Consider the following 15127-nt stretch of genomic DNA (forward strand, 5'->3'; position numbering starts at 1 on the left):
TCAACCGGATATAGCGACGAAAAAAAACAAATTCAGCGAAATAATGCCAACAAATTTAAGCATCAAACGATGTAATTAGAAATGTATGTATTTATCAGTGATCGGCACCCTTGCTTGTGTTCGTAGCAGCGACAGGAAGGCTCTTACACAGGTTTGGCCTATACTACGAAAAGATTTCACTGATGAGGAAATTTTTAATGCCGACGAAACTGGACTATTCTACAAATTAACTCCAGACAAAACATTTAAATTTAAAAGTGAGAAGGAAAATTATTTTGAAGAAATCTGTTTATTTAAATTTTAATTTATAGGTGAAAAATGCACTGGAGGGAAGCTGTCCAAGGAAAGGATAACTGTTGCAGCCTTATAAGAGTGGTAATATTAAAAAGCATTTATTGGTTATTGGAAAATCAAAGCGACCTAGATGCTTTAAAAATGTTCAGTCTTTGCCTGTTGATTACTATAGTAATCGCCGGGCATGGATGACATCTACAATTTTTATTAATTGGGTACGGGATTGGGATGCTGAGCTTAAAAAACAGAAAAAGAAGATATTGCTATTAGTTGATAATTGTCCAGCCCATCCCTAAATTAGTGACCTAACGAATATCACATTAGTTTTCCTTCCACCAAATACGACATCTGTATTACAACCAATGGATGAAGGCATAATTCGAGTGATTTAATCAACTTGTCCCAGCAGCTCATGCTCAAATGATATTGAAATCGAAGATGACATTCCTCTATCGGTTTGGGCAAGAGCTCTAAAAAATCAGCTACCGATTTCAAAGGAAGAACTGGATGAATATGTTCTTATTGACAAGGTGACTTGTGAGGAACCTTCCGAAAACAGAGTTGTTGAAAATATATTAGATGATGGACAGGATAGCGACGAAAAGTTTTAATGACGAGAGTTTAACGCACAGCATCTCTCGTTTAAATAATGCGGTGCGCGACTGTTTTTACATGTCGACTGCAAAACAATCAAAAATTACTGATTATTTAAATTAAGAATAAAAAGTAAAAGAAAAGAAATTAATTTAGTTATATTAAGTTTATGAATATCCGTTATATGTATACGACCTATTTTGAAAAACCAAGGATATTGAATTAAATTTTTTGTTTTGATTTAAAAATTAATTTGTTTTATTTTAAAAGTCTATTACGAACATGGCAACCATAAAATAAACAAACAAAAATTTTTTTTTGCTCCTTCTGGTTATTGCGTCCTCCGGGTATAACGACGTAAGATCGTCGGTCCCTTGAAAGTCGTTATAACCGGAATCTACTGTATTAGTTTTTATTTTACAGTAACAAATTAGTCGACCTTCTTACGAAAAATTGGGTCTGTTCCTTCAAAGTGTTTAAACAAATTAAAATTGATACTTCAAAAAACCTTTCGATGCTACCTGATTATAAGAGGGCTCCGCAAACCGAAGCACGTTCGAATAAATGCTGCTATTGTCATATTTGCTTTTATTCAAAAGAAAACAATTCTGATTTTTATTGTTCTTATATTTCTTCCTTTACTAGAATGACAATTTTGCAGCTACAAGTATGTGCTCTCAATATTATTATCATAGAAATAGTGTTGTTTTAGACCATACGCTGAAGAGCGTTGCTCTTTGCGAAATTGGAGTAGCTAAATCATGTAATACTTGTATATTTCTATTATGAATTAACCTGTGTATATGTACATACTTATGTAAATGGTCTGATTTTACATGATAGTAAATAACGTCGGGTATTGCGCAAAATCATTAAAAGTAGACGAACATTTCATCCTATTCTGTTATTCGTTTCTTTTGATGTTTAGCTCTTCAGTTATGTTCACAAGTTTTTATTTCAATTTTGTGAGTCGAAATAAATTAAATAATAAAGATAATTGATTTAAAGTTATGAAATAAATTTAAAAGTGTTATTTTTATAACATTTAAAGCAATGCATATGTACCTCGAGACATTATTAATATAAGTTAAGGAAGGAAATAAATGGTTGTAGTGACTGTTAGTACGCATACAAATCACATTTGCATTCCACGTAGTTTTTGTGAGGTACTGCTAAGTCCGTTTTGAATTTTACTGCACAATTTTCCTACATATCTGTATGTAGGTACTTACATAAATATATGTGAATATACATAATTTTTACATAAATATGCATATATGTATATATAGATTCATTTGTAAGTATACATGCATGCATGTCTATTGTAAGTAGCCCGTTGTCAAGCTTTGACCGTTTTTGCATTCAGTCTGCAACACTGAATTGTGGGCGGCGCGACGTGTTTGCCCAACGAAATTATCCTATTTGTTTTCTATATTTAAATCGCTGCCGCCGATGTCGCCACCATGTTCTATCTTTCTCTTTTAGTTCTAAACACTACAAGAGATTGTGTAATAAGCAGACAATACAAAAATAAATAGATACCGCGAAATCAACTTAGCTCAATACAAGATATTACAAGACATTTCGAAATGACGGATAACGTTACTTTTACAAGTGTTTGTGTGAATGTGTTATATGTATTACTACATTTTAGTTTCCCAAAATTTTCACATGATTATCCGAGTAATTAACAATGGAGACATTGTGTATTCATAAAAGACTTATATAGTAAAGGTTGAGTACATTAGGTTTTAGTTTTTACGAATGCAGGTCGGTCGGGTAGTATACGTATACTAATCTGTAATAAATAAAAGAGTTCAAATTCCATCTGAGCCATAAAGGAAAAAAACTAAATTGTTTAATACAAACATAAGCATTTAACCGAAAACATGTAAAACAATTCGGGCAAGTACTTATTATATAATCCGTTGTGAATTTTCTAGCTTGAACATTGCCATAATACATGTATATATGTTATTTACTTTCATGATATACTTATGAAATAAAGGAGAAAAACAATGCTTTGAAAAGTTTATTGAACGATTTGTAAATAGCAATATTTTTGCAATTATTATTGAATTTTAAGCATTGCAGAGTAGAAATCACATTATTTTTAAGTATTTTTTTTTTTTGATGTGTGATTTAATGTTCAAATAATTCTTTTCTACTCTTTAGAAGAATGCTTGTGGGCCAGTGGCACTCAATATGCAGTGCATGTATGTATATGTACATACATATATACATGTATTACATTTTTCATAAATTCCATGCAATGTAACCTCAAGTAAATATATTCTCATCCACGTTGTCATGTGTTCATTTTTTAGGTAAATATGTTTTTTTAGGCTATTTTCCTTGTACTGCTCGACAGATTGAACGGTGCCAAAATAGCCAAATAACATGCCTCGAAAGTTACCTTCAAATATGTGTAATTGTCGCACTTATGTGCCGCATTCACGATTTTGTTTTGGAGTTAAACAATTATAATCTACAAGCATTTTTCTTAGTTCCTAATGCTTACTAGTTTGCTGAATCCAGAGTTAAACATAAAGTTACAAATAAAATTATCGGGTTATCGTTATGACAATATAAATAGATGAAAACAATACAAAATAATCCAAATACCGTAGTGAAATGGATTAGCTAGCAGTTCCTGACACAAAGATTACAAGTAGTATAAGATGCCAAGCAGAAATGTCCTTTAAAATGCATTGCTATCTGATCCATCTGCGTCTTCCCATTTTCTTACAGAACTATGGTGAGTATGTATGTTGGATTATGTGCATTTAGAAATGCTGAATTTTCCATTTTGCGCACGAGAAAGAAAATAAACAAAAGACCTATTATTTCGATCTTCATATGTAGCTATTTTTTTCCTTTTAAGCTTCATTTTCGACTATCAATTTTAAACTAACTGTTAATACAAATTAAATATTAAAATATTTTAATGCACAGAGATGATCCTAAACATTATAAATCACAATGAAAGAAATCTCTTTTGTATAAACGGAACTAAACAACAATGTGTGTTGGAGTAAAGTTAATTTTAACGCTTCAATAGTTCGATACACATTATATTTATAAATTTATTTTGCATTTAAGGTGACAAGTAATTCAAACAAAGATATTTTGATATTTTTTATACCCTAGACCAGGGTATATTAAGTTTGTCAAGAAGTTTACAATACCTAGAAAGAAACGTCGGAGACCTTAGAAATATATATGTAAGTATATAAATGATCCTGTGTCGAGCTGAGTCGATTTTATCATGTCCGTCTGTATATACGCGTACTAGTCCCTCAGTACTTAAGATATTGGTCTGAAATTTTGCACACGTCCTATTCTCTGCACATTTGTCGGAACAATATAGCATAAAGTCTATGTATGGCAAACTTATTCTTGTGACAAGTTCTCATCACAAAATTTGTTACGTATTATTTCCCAACGCAACCGTTAAATCTCGGAACAAATTTTTAGATTGGATACTACAAAATATATAGTTGTCATATAAAGTGACCGTTCAAAATGCGGTCCTTGTATGGAAAACATAACATTTAGCTGCAGTTCAACCGAATCGTCTTTTCTTGCTAGTTAAAATACTGGCGGATTTTTAGACCTTAAAATGCATCTTTCAGGAGAGACTTCGCATAAAGTTTTTGCTTATGTACAAAAAACATGTATATTTTACTTATTTATTTCAGTGAAAACATTTTCTAATTTGTTTAGTGCTTTGTAATGATCGTCAGTCTACAACTTTGCTTCTGCCGCTTTCCAATAGATGTCTCTAGGGTCAAGCACTGGTCGATTAAATCGTTTTATGTCGATCTTGGATATTTGTGTCAACATTAACCCAACAAAATTTTTGTAGAGATCTGTTTGCATCCCAAACTTATTCTCAACTGAAAATGTCACTTTTTGAGCCGAATTCTCGACATTTGCGTGAAATTTTGCTTTTCCTTTTTAATTCCAAGAAAAGTGCGGCTGAGGACCCGTCCACGCTTTACTGATGCTGACACATACATAGATAATACTATTACTCTACTACTACCATCAATATGATTTCTATTAGGTATTAAAAAAATACAGAATTTTTGTAAAGCAAGTTGTGTTAGTTTACAAAAAAATGGATCATAAAGCATTTCGTGTGTTAATTAAGCATTGCTTTTTGGGGAATAAGGGAAAACACTTTTGGACCGTTTTTATACAATAAAGCCTTAAATTTACAAAAAAACGACGGAAGCAAAGTTGTAGACCTAATAATATTCTAATTTAAATAGGAATTTAAAATTGAAAAGGAATGCGTTACATTATTTTTGGATAGCGGTTGAATATTTTTTTTTTAGGATTCGCATCGTTTCCATAGCGATTGAAGTCACATTGGCTCAGAAATATTCGGTTCTTCAATATCGTCTGTTATAAATGCGGCTGAGCAAATTTCATCGTTTATCTTAATATATATCTGTAACAATAATATATGAAGGGATAAATATGCCTGCCGACTTCTACGTGAGCTGCTTACAAAGTGGGATTTCCCCGAAAATGCGACCCACGCGACAATATAAAAGTTCAATTTATGGAAGGAAATTTGTATGAAATTTGTTTTTAAGTTAGGGAGATCTTGTTGTTGAGGAAGTTTGAGTTATGGGTTTGGATGAAATTTGACTTCTACATGCTATTGCCATATCAAGAGTTCGAGTTTTGCAGAGCTTCCAGTTATGGAAGTTCAACTGTATATGACATAACAGGTGGGATGAAAATTTCATAAGCTTATACATATGATAGATGGTACCACTAACATTAAATCCATATGATTTTTAGTGGGCCCCTACCTTTAAAAGTTACATGTACAACTTTGACTTCTATCGAACTATTAGTTTATATGATATATACCTAGTATTTCGGGGAAGCAATTTGTATTAATTTATAAAAAATGGATCAAAAGTAATTTCGTGTGATAATAAAGCATTGCTTTTCGGGAGGAAAAATACTGTTGAAGACAAGGTCAAAGGAACGTATTGCATATGTTTTGAATGAATATCTGACCGCAAAGTGGGTGCCGCGCAAGCTCAGGAGTGTTCTTTAATCATAATAAATCGCATTTTTGCGTCGATATCTGACAATGGATGAAACTTGGTTCCATCATTCCATACCGGAGTTCAATCGACAGTCAGCCGAGTTAACTGCACCTGATGAACAGACCCCATTGCGCGGAAAGTGGCTGACATTAATAACAGATGTATATGGACAGTATTTTGAGATGCACATGGTATAATCGATTTTTCGAATGTCAAGAATCGATTCTTAATCGACTTCGACTACTGAAGATCGATTCTGAAAAATCGATTATTTTACGAGAAAACTCGATTTTCGAGTAGAATCGGAATCGAGTTTACCATCCCAACTGGCAGCCATCGCGTGCACATATAATAACCTCCGCAGAATAACCACCACAAAAAAAAACGATTTTTTTTCCATGTAATTTATATGGAAAACAGAAAATTTTAAAGAGGCACCTCTTAATATTAATATTAAGAGCTCATCTTTTGAGTGACTTTTTTTTTACACATTTCGAAAGTTTTGAGCCTGTTTTTCGGTTGAAAAAAAAGGTTGCCTCAAAATGGCACACCCTGTTGTAAATACTATATATACAAAGAAGCTTTCGTTGCGGCAACTCTTTTCGGCAGAGCTACGATGAGGAAGTGTTCTGATTTGTTTGTGCTCTTGCAACATCCTTTGTGTTTTTGTAAATAACAGTTCGCTGCTACAAAATTTGTAATTTTTCAGTTATACCATTTGATTTCTCTTTCTTTGGGTCTGCTTTCTTGTCAAAAAATGTACACGTAAAACATACACTAAAATTTTGTATTTAATTTGAAACAAAGAAGAATAGTACCTTGAAATGTCTTTGATCAGAACGTCATCATCCATGTTTTGTATCGTGTTTGGCGATTAGGTATGAATGAAATTATACACGCCGTTGCAAATATAGTATATCAAACAAGAGCAGTGACTCGACCCATATTGAATTAATTTTTCATACTGCACTACAAAAGTTACAGCTGTTTAAAAATGAGTGAAAAAAAAATTCGCTATATTTTGAAATTTTTGCATAAAAAAGAGAAGAATGCCACGCACACGAGGACCATTCGTGTAGCAATTCCGAATTTTCGATTTACTCTCATGAAAGTTTTACTCTGATGGAATAATGTCTCGACCAAATGTCAGAATAGTTTTAATTTTAATCTCATTAGATTGTTTTTCGTAATGTCCAGCTTTGTAATAGGTTTTAATCTTAGCAACTGTAGAGTTGGTGCAGTCAAAAACCTGCTAGGTATCCCAAATATATGTATATACGTAAAAAAAAAAACGAGTAGCTATGGCTATAGTGTTCTTTAAATACTATTGTAATCAATACCGTGTAAATATGATTTACGAATAAATGTGAAATCGTTATTTTTCGTATAAGAATCCAAGGATAATTTAAAGGATTGTACTCGAGGTTTGATTTTGCAAATAACTGATACAAATATTTGTCATTGGAAAACGTAATGAATTTTCCATTTGGCATTTTATGCTAATTGCTTTGGATTAAGTTGAATCAAACTTGACACTGTGTGCTAAATTATCCTAAAATCGTTCAGAAGTTAAAAAACGTGAAACGTAATTTTTATACACGTTGATGTTATTGCATGATTTTCAGACAGACCTTAAATGTTTAAGTAAGAAATGAAATAAAAACGGATTTGGCAGTGTATTTATGAGAAGGTGGTAAAATGTTATGAATTATAAGAAATGTGCGTAAGTTAAAGTAAAACATCCGTTATATTAAGTCGCAATAAAAAGTCTTTCTCATGTTCGAGATGGATAATTTACGCATTAAAAAAATCTACTTTCTTCACAAGTTTTTTTATTTTGTATAATACATTTATTTTATTTAACTTTCTTACCAACCATTTAGGAAATGCGATCGTAACAAATTGATATACATAGATATATGTATGTATAAAGACGAATTTAGCTGGTCAAGCCGTTTGGATATAAGTGATACTTGTTTTTGAGCAACTAACATATTAACAATTGTAAAAACGAAAAGAGAACAAGTGGCCGAGAATTAGGTGTGGAAAAGTGCCGCAGGGCATGTTTATACCTGAGACACTGAGAAGCTGCATGATTGAGACGGACGTATCTTCATATTTGCAAACATCATCCTCAGGACAGGTGCAGATTTTTAATTAATCAAAACAAAAACATGATAATTAAATGTCTTCAAAGCAAACAAATATCAGATAATATGTGCCGAAACTTAAATACAAATAATGAGAGTTAATATATGATGCGAATACAGTTCATGCATTTTATGGAAAAAGTTATCTGAATAAACAATTAATTTACCTTGCGCAAAAAGAAGACATAAAGTATTAAATTAATTGGATCATCACTAGCTATCAATACTGCGACTAATTACTGCCACCATTGTTTTTTCTGCTTTTGCCCTTGATACCTCCTCGATTAATTCCAATCACAATTAAGATAGCACTACTACTTCTGTAATCATCGCAAATAAATTAATACTACTTTGTACTAATATATTATACTATACTTACATACACGTAAAAACCTAAAATAAAAAGAAAAAACAAAACAAATAAGAAAAAACTAACGTAATCAACGTATGTACCAAAAGTGTAATTGCTCATTTATAGTTAATTTCAGAGTCGCGCTTTAACTTCAGTTCAATTCATTAAAATGAAAAGCATAAGTTCAAGCAAAGTACTCCTATCGAAGCATACGAAGTAATTAAATTATAATTACAGTAAGGTCACTAATAATATCTGTTTTTTATCTACTATTTATTCAATCTATCTGCTTATCTATTATATAAAATACACTTACTTCATATATGTGTGTGTTATTTTTTATCGATGTTTAAAATTTGCAAACCGATCTAATTGTGCCCCTTCTGAATATTAAACATAGAGTAGCATTTCAATTTTAATTCACTGAATTATTCACGGTTTGTTATTTCTGTTTAAAGTCGGTTACACATACCCAAAACCCATCAAATTATTGCAGTTAAACATCACTATGACAAACATTGATTGTAAGTAAATTTGATTACTATGTTCAAACGGGCCAAATATGGTATCTCAACAATTTAGTTTTTGCCGTTCATAGCCAGCTGTTTAGCAATTGGTATCAGAATTTCCATTCATTTACGGGGTTAGGTGTAGTCAGAGAAATGAAAAAAGAACAATTTAGTATATTATCATTAAATAAGATTTCGATTTGACTTGACTAGACAGAAATTAAAATAAATAAAAATCATTTTAAAAGTAATGGCTGTTTGTGTTTGTCCAGCTTCAATCGAAGCTGTTTGCGGTGATCATCACTAATCGTTGCGAGATTCATCTAAATCAATCGAACATATTTAATAATTATTTTAATTAACAGAAAATCTAGTGAGCGAAGCTTTTTTTAATTAATGAAATAGCACTCTTAGGAAATTGTTTTCCAAATGTTCAGGAAAAAACTAACAGTTAATTGTTAACAAAAAATGGAAAATAATAAAACCTTCGTTCAGACACTAGAGAAATAGAAATTAGATGATATTTGCATCGCAATCTGTCCATTGTGCTCTCTCTTTCATCACATGTATTCCTAAATATACAGAACTTAGACGAATTCCAGGAATTTGTTGGGCTCAATTGAGGCGATGAATAGGGATTACCACTTAAATGGATTCAAGGGCCTTGAGCCTGCGTTTAGAATTGGAGTGTACTCTAGTATTATGTGTTCTGGAGATTCCGGTCCCATGTCGTAAAATCGGAAGTTTGCACAAGAAGTTGGTCAGGTGTTTCTTAAGCCTGCACGTTTGCAAACTGATAGACGGTCCCAGAAAATTTTCATATTTACAAAAAGCTTAATCATTGAAATCTACCGAGCTACAGTGGTCACCTTTCAAAATTCATAGGTTTGTGAAAACGCATTTATAGTTTTGGGAGTCAGTTGCATTAAGATAAAAAATCTTAAAAATACGCTCATATCTCCCAATCTATTTGTCGAATCAACCCACAATTTGTGAAACTATTTCTGAAATATTTTATTTTAAGAAAATGTAAATTACTTTTCGAAAATTCTGGCTACGCCAAACCACAAACGCAAACTTCTGTACGGAGAAACTTAATATTAACCATATAATGTTTTCACTGTTAAATTACATGCAGATATCATTTTACTGTAATACTGTTAAACTAATTATGTGTTAATTTAATTACATATCTTTGAGTATTAATTTTCACATGAAATGGCACATTTATATAAATTTAATTTTAAAATGATGATTTACGTAATTGCCAATTAAATGCCTGTTTGATCATAGTTTTAGCTCCAGTAAGTGCCAACGGTTCTAAGTGGAATAAAATAACGGTTATTTATTGAAAATTAACCTAAAACATTTATATGTGGAATTTTTTTTATATCATTAAAAGGAAAATTACTACAAAGAGAATGAAATTAAAATACAATTTAAAGAACTATTATTCTCTGTAGCAACATGTTGCAAGAGTATAACAAAATAAAACAAACGGTTTCAATATATCAATCTCATATTTAAAATATTTCTTTTCCCATGTAAAGTTCCAGATCTGGATTCTTATCTATCAGAAAAAGCACAAATTGGTGAATTTTCCAGTGTGGAACGGCGTTCTCGCGAAGTCTACGATAAGGCTGATTATGTTATATTAAAGTCGTATTATTGAGATCTTACATTACGTTTATATGTGTATTTACCTACATTTAAATTTTAGCAATAAAAAGTGTATTACAGGGTTTGTACGGAAAGTAATATGATTGATTGATTTAAAAAAATTTATTGAACCAATCGTTACAATTCTTTAAAAACTTGCAAATATCGCTCCATTTGCGTCGATGCAACACAGCCAGCTCGATTTCCAAGCATTGAAGGCGTCCCGGAAGGCATTCTACGGAATTGTCTTGAGCCGAGGTGCATGCTGCTTGGAATCCCTTTCATTGGTCTTTGCAGGCAAGGAAACAAAAAAAGTTCGGGAGGGCCACATCCGGGCTGTAGGGCGGCTGCGGAAGCATTGAGATGCCGTCCTTAGTTAGGTAGCTATTCACAAAACAAGGCGGTGAGCCAGGGCGGATTAATCTTTCGTTTTAGTCTCTTGAGGACTTCCATGTAAAATGGTGGATTATGCCTTTGATGTTAAAAAGACAATGAGTATCGTTTTCACTTTGGATTTGCTCATTCTTCCGGTCTTCATCAGCGACCTCTTTCCGGCCTTGGTGCCACCGAAACACACCACTTCTTACTAAAGCAATATCTGGGTAAGCCTGTTTGATCATAACAAATGTCTCTGTCGCAGAATTAACGAACTTCACATAGATTTCAGTAGCGTACCTCTGCTCTAACGGACGCTACATTTTGGGCTTGCACCACTCACAGAAACACGTCGCGCGAAAATGTTTGTCCTGTCTCTCCTGTCGGAGATAACTGACCAGCCGCTCGTCCGATAGCTAGAAACGTCCTCTACCGAATCCAGTCGGTGCGCGCACGCTCGGAAGTACAGTCGTGGCAAAATCAGTCCTATTACTTTCCGGTCAAACCCAGTATTAGCACTTCTAATGTCATATAATAAACTGCTTAATGCATTTCTAAACTTTTCTGCCTCTTTATAACGAATTAACTAAATGCATCAGTGAAAAAAGCTCTTGTTGATCTTTGAATTGTAAGCATATTGGAAAATGTTGATTATTTGTGATTTTATTTATTAGTAATCTGCGTACAGTTCAGCAAGCGTTAAAGAAAAGTGCATTTAATTTTTTAAGCTCGACCTGTAAAAGATATGAAAAAGATTCTCAGAACCGTTGTAGCTTAATGTGCTAAATATGTTGTCCAAAACTGAATATCATAACTACACATTTTACAACAAAAAAATATTTGCACGATCCTGTGTGTACTGCCTTGTTTTTTTATATATTAAGTACTTACATATATCATAGATAATTTTTTTAACTCTCACGAATTCGGTTTTTAAAATCTTATCAAACAAAAAACGCATGTTAACACTGTTAAAATTTAACTACCAACGTTTAAGCCATTCTGGTGGAAATGGCGGCAAACTGCGTAGTGTTGCATATACTATACATAATCATAAATAATTCGAGGATTAGTTTTGGTGTGTGTAGGGAAAATACATAAATGGCTTTCGAGTTAATTTACAAAAAGGTGCTCGAACTAAACAAATAAACATATTAAACAAATATGTTATATGGTATATATATACATATGTATATATATATGATATAAAATATGTCATACTCAAATTCACGATCTTAAAACTTTTGGTGGACATTAATTGCACTATTTATTCACTGGACTTAAAATTACAAAAAGAATTTACAAGAAAAAAATTAATAGTAGCATAAAATGCAAATGAACCTTCTTTTTGTGCTTCGTAAGAATTTTTGGACTTTTATGTGTCTAACAATTCAGCGTTCACATAGTCGCAATGCGTTATTTTTTTAAAGCATGGAGTACACGATGTATAAACATAATTTGTTTTAATTGTTTTTTTGTATATATTATATAAAATACTGATTAGATTCAAAAAAAATTTTAACTCTTGCAAATATTTGTTAATTCACATATAAATACATATATAATATACACCACATTATTACATAGAGAAAGTATGAAACAAACATTTTTTTTTAACTTAAAATTTAATTTTATAGCTTAGAATTGATAATTGATAGATATAAGAATTAAGTCTCTTTATTAACTTAGTTTTTTTAGCCTTGAAAAAGTCATTCTATCTCATGCAATAAAGAATTAATACATCGACCACATTTTCTTAGCCCTATAAAAGATTGGTTGGACGAGCTAAATTCCTATATAGTTTTCTGTACATATGTAAATATTAATATACATACACATTCATTTAAAACTTTAAAATGGAACCTTCTTTTCTCATTATCTTTTTATTTAAATAGGACACACGATATTTCTATAAAATATTAATAGGTGAAAAATAAGCTAATTTCATCTGTCACCAATCTTCCGTTAAGTATATTTTTAGGAAGCAGCTGGTAGGTTGATATTCCAGTGTTTTAGAATATTTAGTGAGGTGGAATTTGTGGACACATATCTCTTTAAAATTTATTAATATTGCAAACAATATTACCAAAATATTTAAGTAAATTTTTTGAGTTTGTTAATTATGATTTTGCATTATATATCTTTTATTATACAAATTGCAAATTTTTAGTCCGACCACATTTTTTCAATTCAAATATATTATATACATACATCTAAAATGTACTTACACATGTATATTTTTTGGTGACTTTGTCGGTCAGGGTGACTTACGCTCCCCAAAGATAAATTACATAATTTATTTCTGCTTTCGTCTTGCAATGCTCTGTTGCTGTTACATCAAGCAGACAACAAAATAACTTATCATTTTTACAAATTAGGAGAAAAGCTCGACTAGACCAGATATGTAGGGCTAAAATATAACATTTCAAACAAAGTGGGCATGATTGGAGTGACTTGGCTAATTAATATATGGTATTTTGTTTTTTTGTGGTTAGTCAATTTATTTTCCTTTTTTCTTTATTGATTATTTCCCTGGCTTTTATGTGCATTTGAATCCTATTGCAGACATTTATTAGCTATATATGTTCGATGTAAGTATTTGCGCACTCGTATGTATGCATTTAAATATTGTACTATGTTTATATAAAAGTTGTTGTTCTACACTTAACTATTCTCAGAAACAGTCATTTAAGAACTTAGAAGTTTTTGTGTGAAATATTATTTCATATGCACATACCTACATATATTTATTTTATATAAAATAGTAATTATGCATATGTAAATGTACTTATTTTGCATTTTAAAGAAATTAGTTGAATATATTACTGTAAATTTAAATCCCTGCAAGAAACGAAATTAGTTTACAAGAATGGAAAGTTTGAACCTCAAGCTGATGAAAAATTATTATTTTCGGTTATTTTGCTGACTATAATAAACAAATCGTGTGATGTCTCTTTGATGGTTTTTTTAAACGCGCCATGGTGAGATATTTAGCATATACATATGTACGTCGTCCTGGAACAAAATAAATAATTTATGCTACATAAGAATATTCATAGAAGTACGTAGGCAAATTTGAAAATAATGATTCATTCAAAAATTATATATATTTGAACAGAAAAATTAAATTTTTTGTCAATAATTTCCTAATAAACTGGCCATTAAAAATTAGTATAATATATATAAACTAGCTGACCCCACAGGCATTGTCCTACGTGAAATTATGTGTTTTGAAATAAAAAGAAAGTTGAATTTATATTGTGCTGAAAATCATTTATTTGAAATTTTTCTTAATTTTTTTCAATGTAACGCAGCTTGATAAGCAACATTTTTTGGTTTCTGTTCCGGTGCGTAAATGTACAGAGAAGAAGGTTTTCCAACTTGTGAGCACGCCACGTATAGCTGGCCGCGTGAAAATCATGGCCTTTCCGGATTTATGCCACACACTTCTAGTGTCCTGTTGATTGTCATCGTAAATGCAATTTTCCCTGGAAACTGAATATGTTTGAACTGAAAGGCAAATCGTTGGAACTCAAAGGAATTCGTTGATCGATTTGTATGAGGGCAAACATCCCAGAATCTGACTTTGAATTTTCTAATTTAAGTCATTAACATCGGTATTTTTGACAGCTAAAATTGCGCGTGCACTCGCATCGTCAATCGTTTCATTCCAGTGATTATCATGTTCCAGCAACTAAATATAATTGCTGGAATGCTTCATAAAAAGTTGCACACACCCTACCATTTACTATTCGCAATGACTTAAATGAAGTTGAACCGCGTACATTAATCAATAGCAACCGATGGTGAAATCAATCATCGTTCGTCCTAATGCATTAGCGGAGAACACACCTGGATGTTCATCTACAAATTGAGAAAAAACTCGTCAATCTCATTTTTGTATTTGGCGGTGTTTCTGTTAGCTGCAGTGTATACTTTGGGCTGAAATATACTCTTTGGTCTTCTCTAAATGAGATGCACAACAGTCGGAAAACGTTTATGAATTGTAAAAGTAAATATCTTACACAACGCTTCATTGCAGTTCACGTATCGACCCATTTTATACTTGCTGATCTCATCTCATTCAAGGCCAATAACCGCCATGTTGGTTTCTTTGGT

The 15127-nt window shown here is 31.8% G+C and overlaps 1 protein-coding gene and 1 long non-coding RNA gene across 17 annotated transcripts in view; both read left to right on the plus strand.

Annotated features, from left to right (window-relative positions):
- The first annotated feature begins 1875 nt into the window (after positions 1–1875).
- Positions 1876–15127, plus strand: part of LOC126765668 (uncharacterized) — a 528704-nt gene continuing 515452 nt past the window's right edge. For 8 of the 16 annotated variants that reach the window (XR_007668512.1, XM_050483270.1, XM_050483269.1 and 5 more), the window contains exons 1-3: positions 2502–2622; positions 3216–3646; positions 7847–8106. Coding sequence is in view for 12 of the 16 variants with exons in the window: in XM_050483270.1 (XP_050339227.1) it covers positions 8026–8106 (81 nt within the window). In the remaining 4 variants the exon portion in view is untranslated. Of the gene's footprint in view, positions 2055–2501; positions 2623–3215; positions 3647–7846; positions 8702–15127 lie in introns of those variants that run through there. The other 8 variants (XM_050483264.1, XM_050483266.1, XM_050483262.1 and 5 more) reach the window with 8 other exon arrangements.
- Positions 2424–2761, plus strand: LOC126765816 (uncharacterized). Its single transcript, XR_007668611.1, has 2 exons — positions 2424–2504; positions 2644–2761. It is a non-coding gene; the product is annotated as an uncharacterized LOC126765816 (long non-coding RNA).

Source organism: Bactrocera neohumeralis, unplaced genomic scaffold (assembly GCF_024586455.1).
Source record: "Bactrocera neohumeralis isolate Rockhampton unplaced genomic scaffold, APGP_CSIRO_Bneo_wtdbg2-racon-allhic-juicebox.fasta_v2 cluster11, whole genome shotgun sequence".
In the NCBI taxonomy this organism is placed as follows: domain Eukaryota; kingdom Metazoa; phylum Arthropoda; class Insecta; order Diptera; family Tephritidae; genus Bactrocera; species Bactrocera neohumeralis.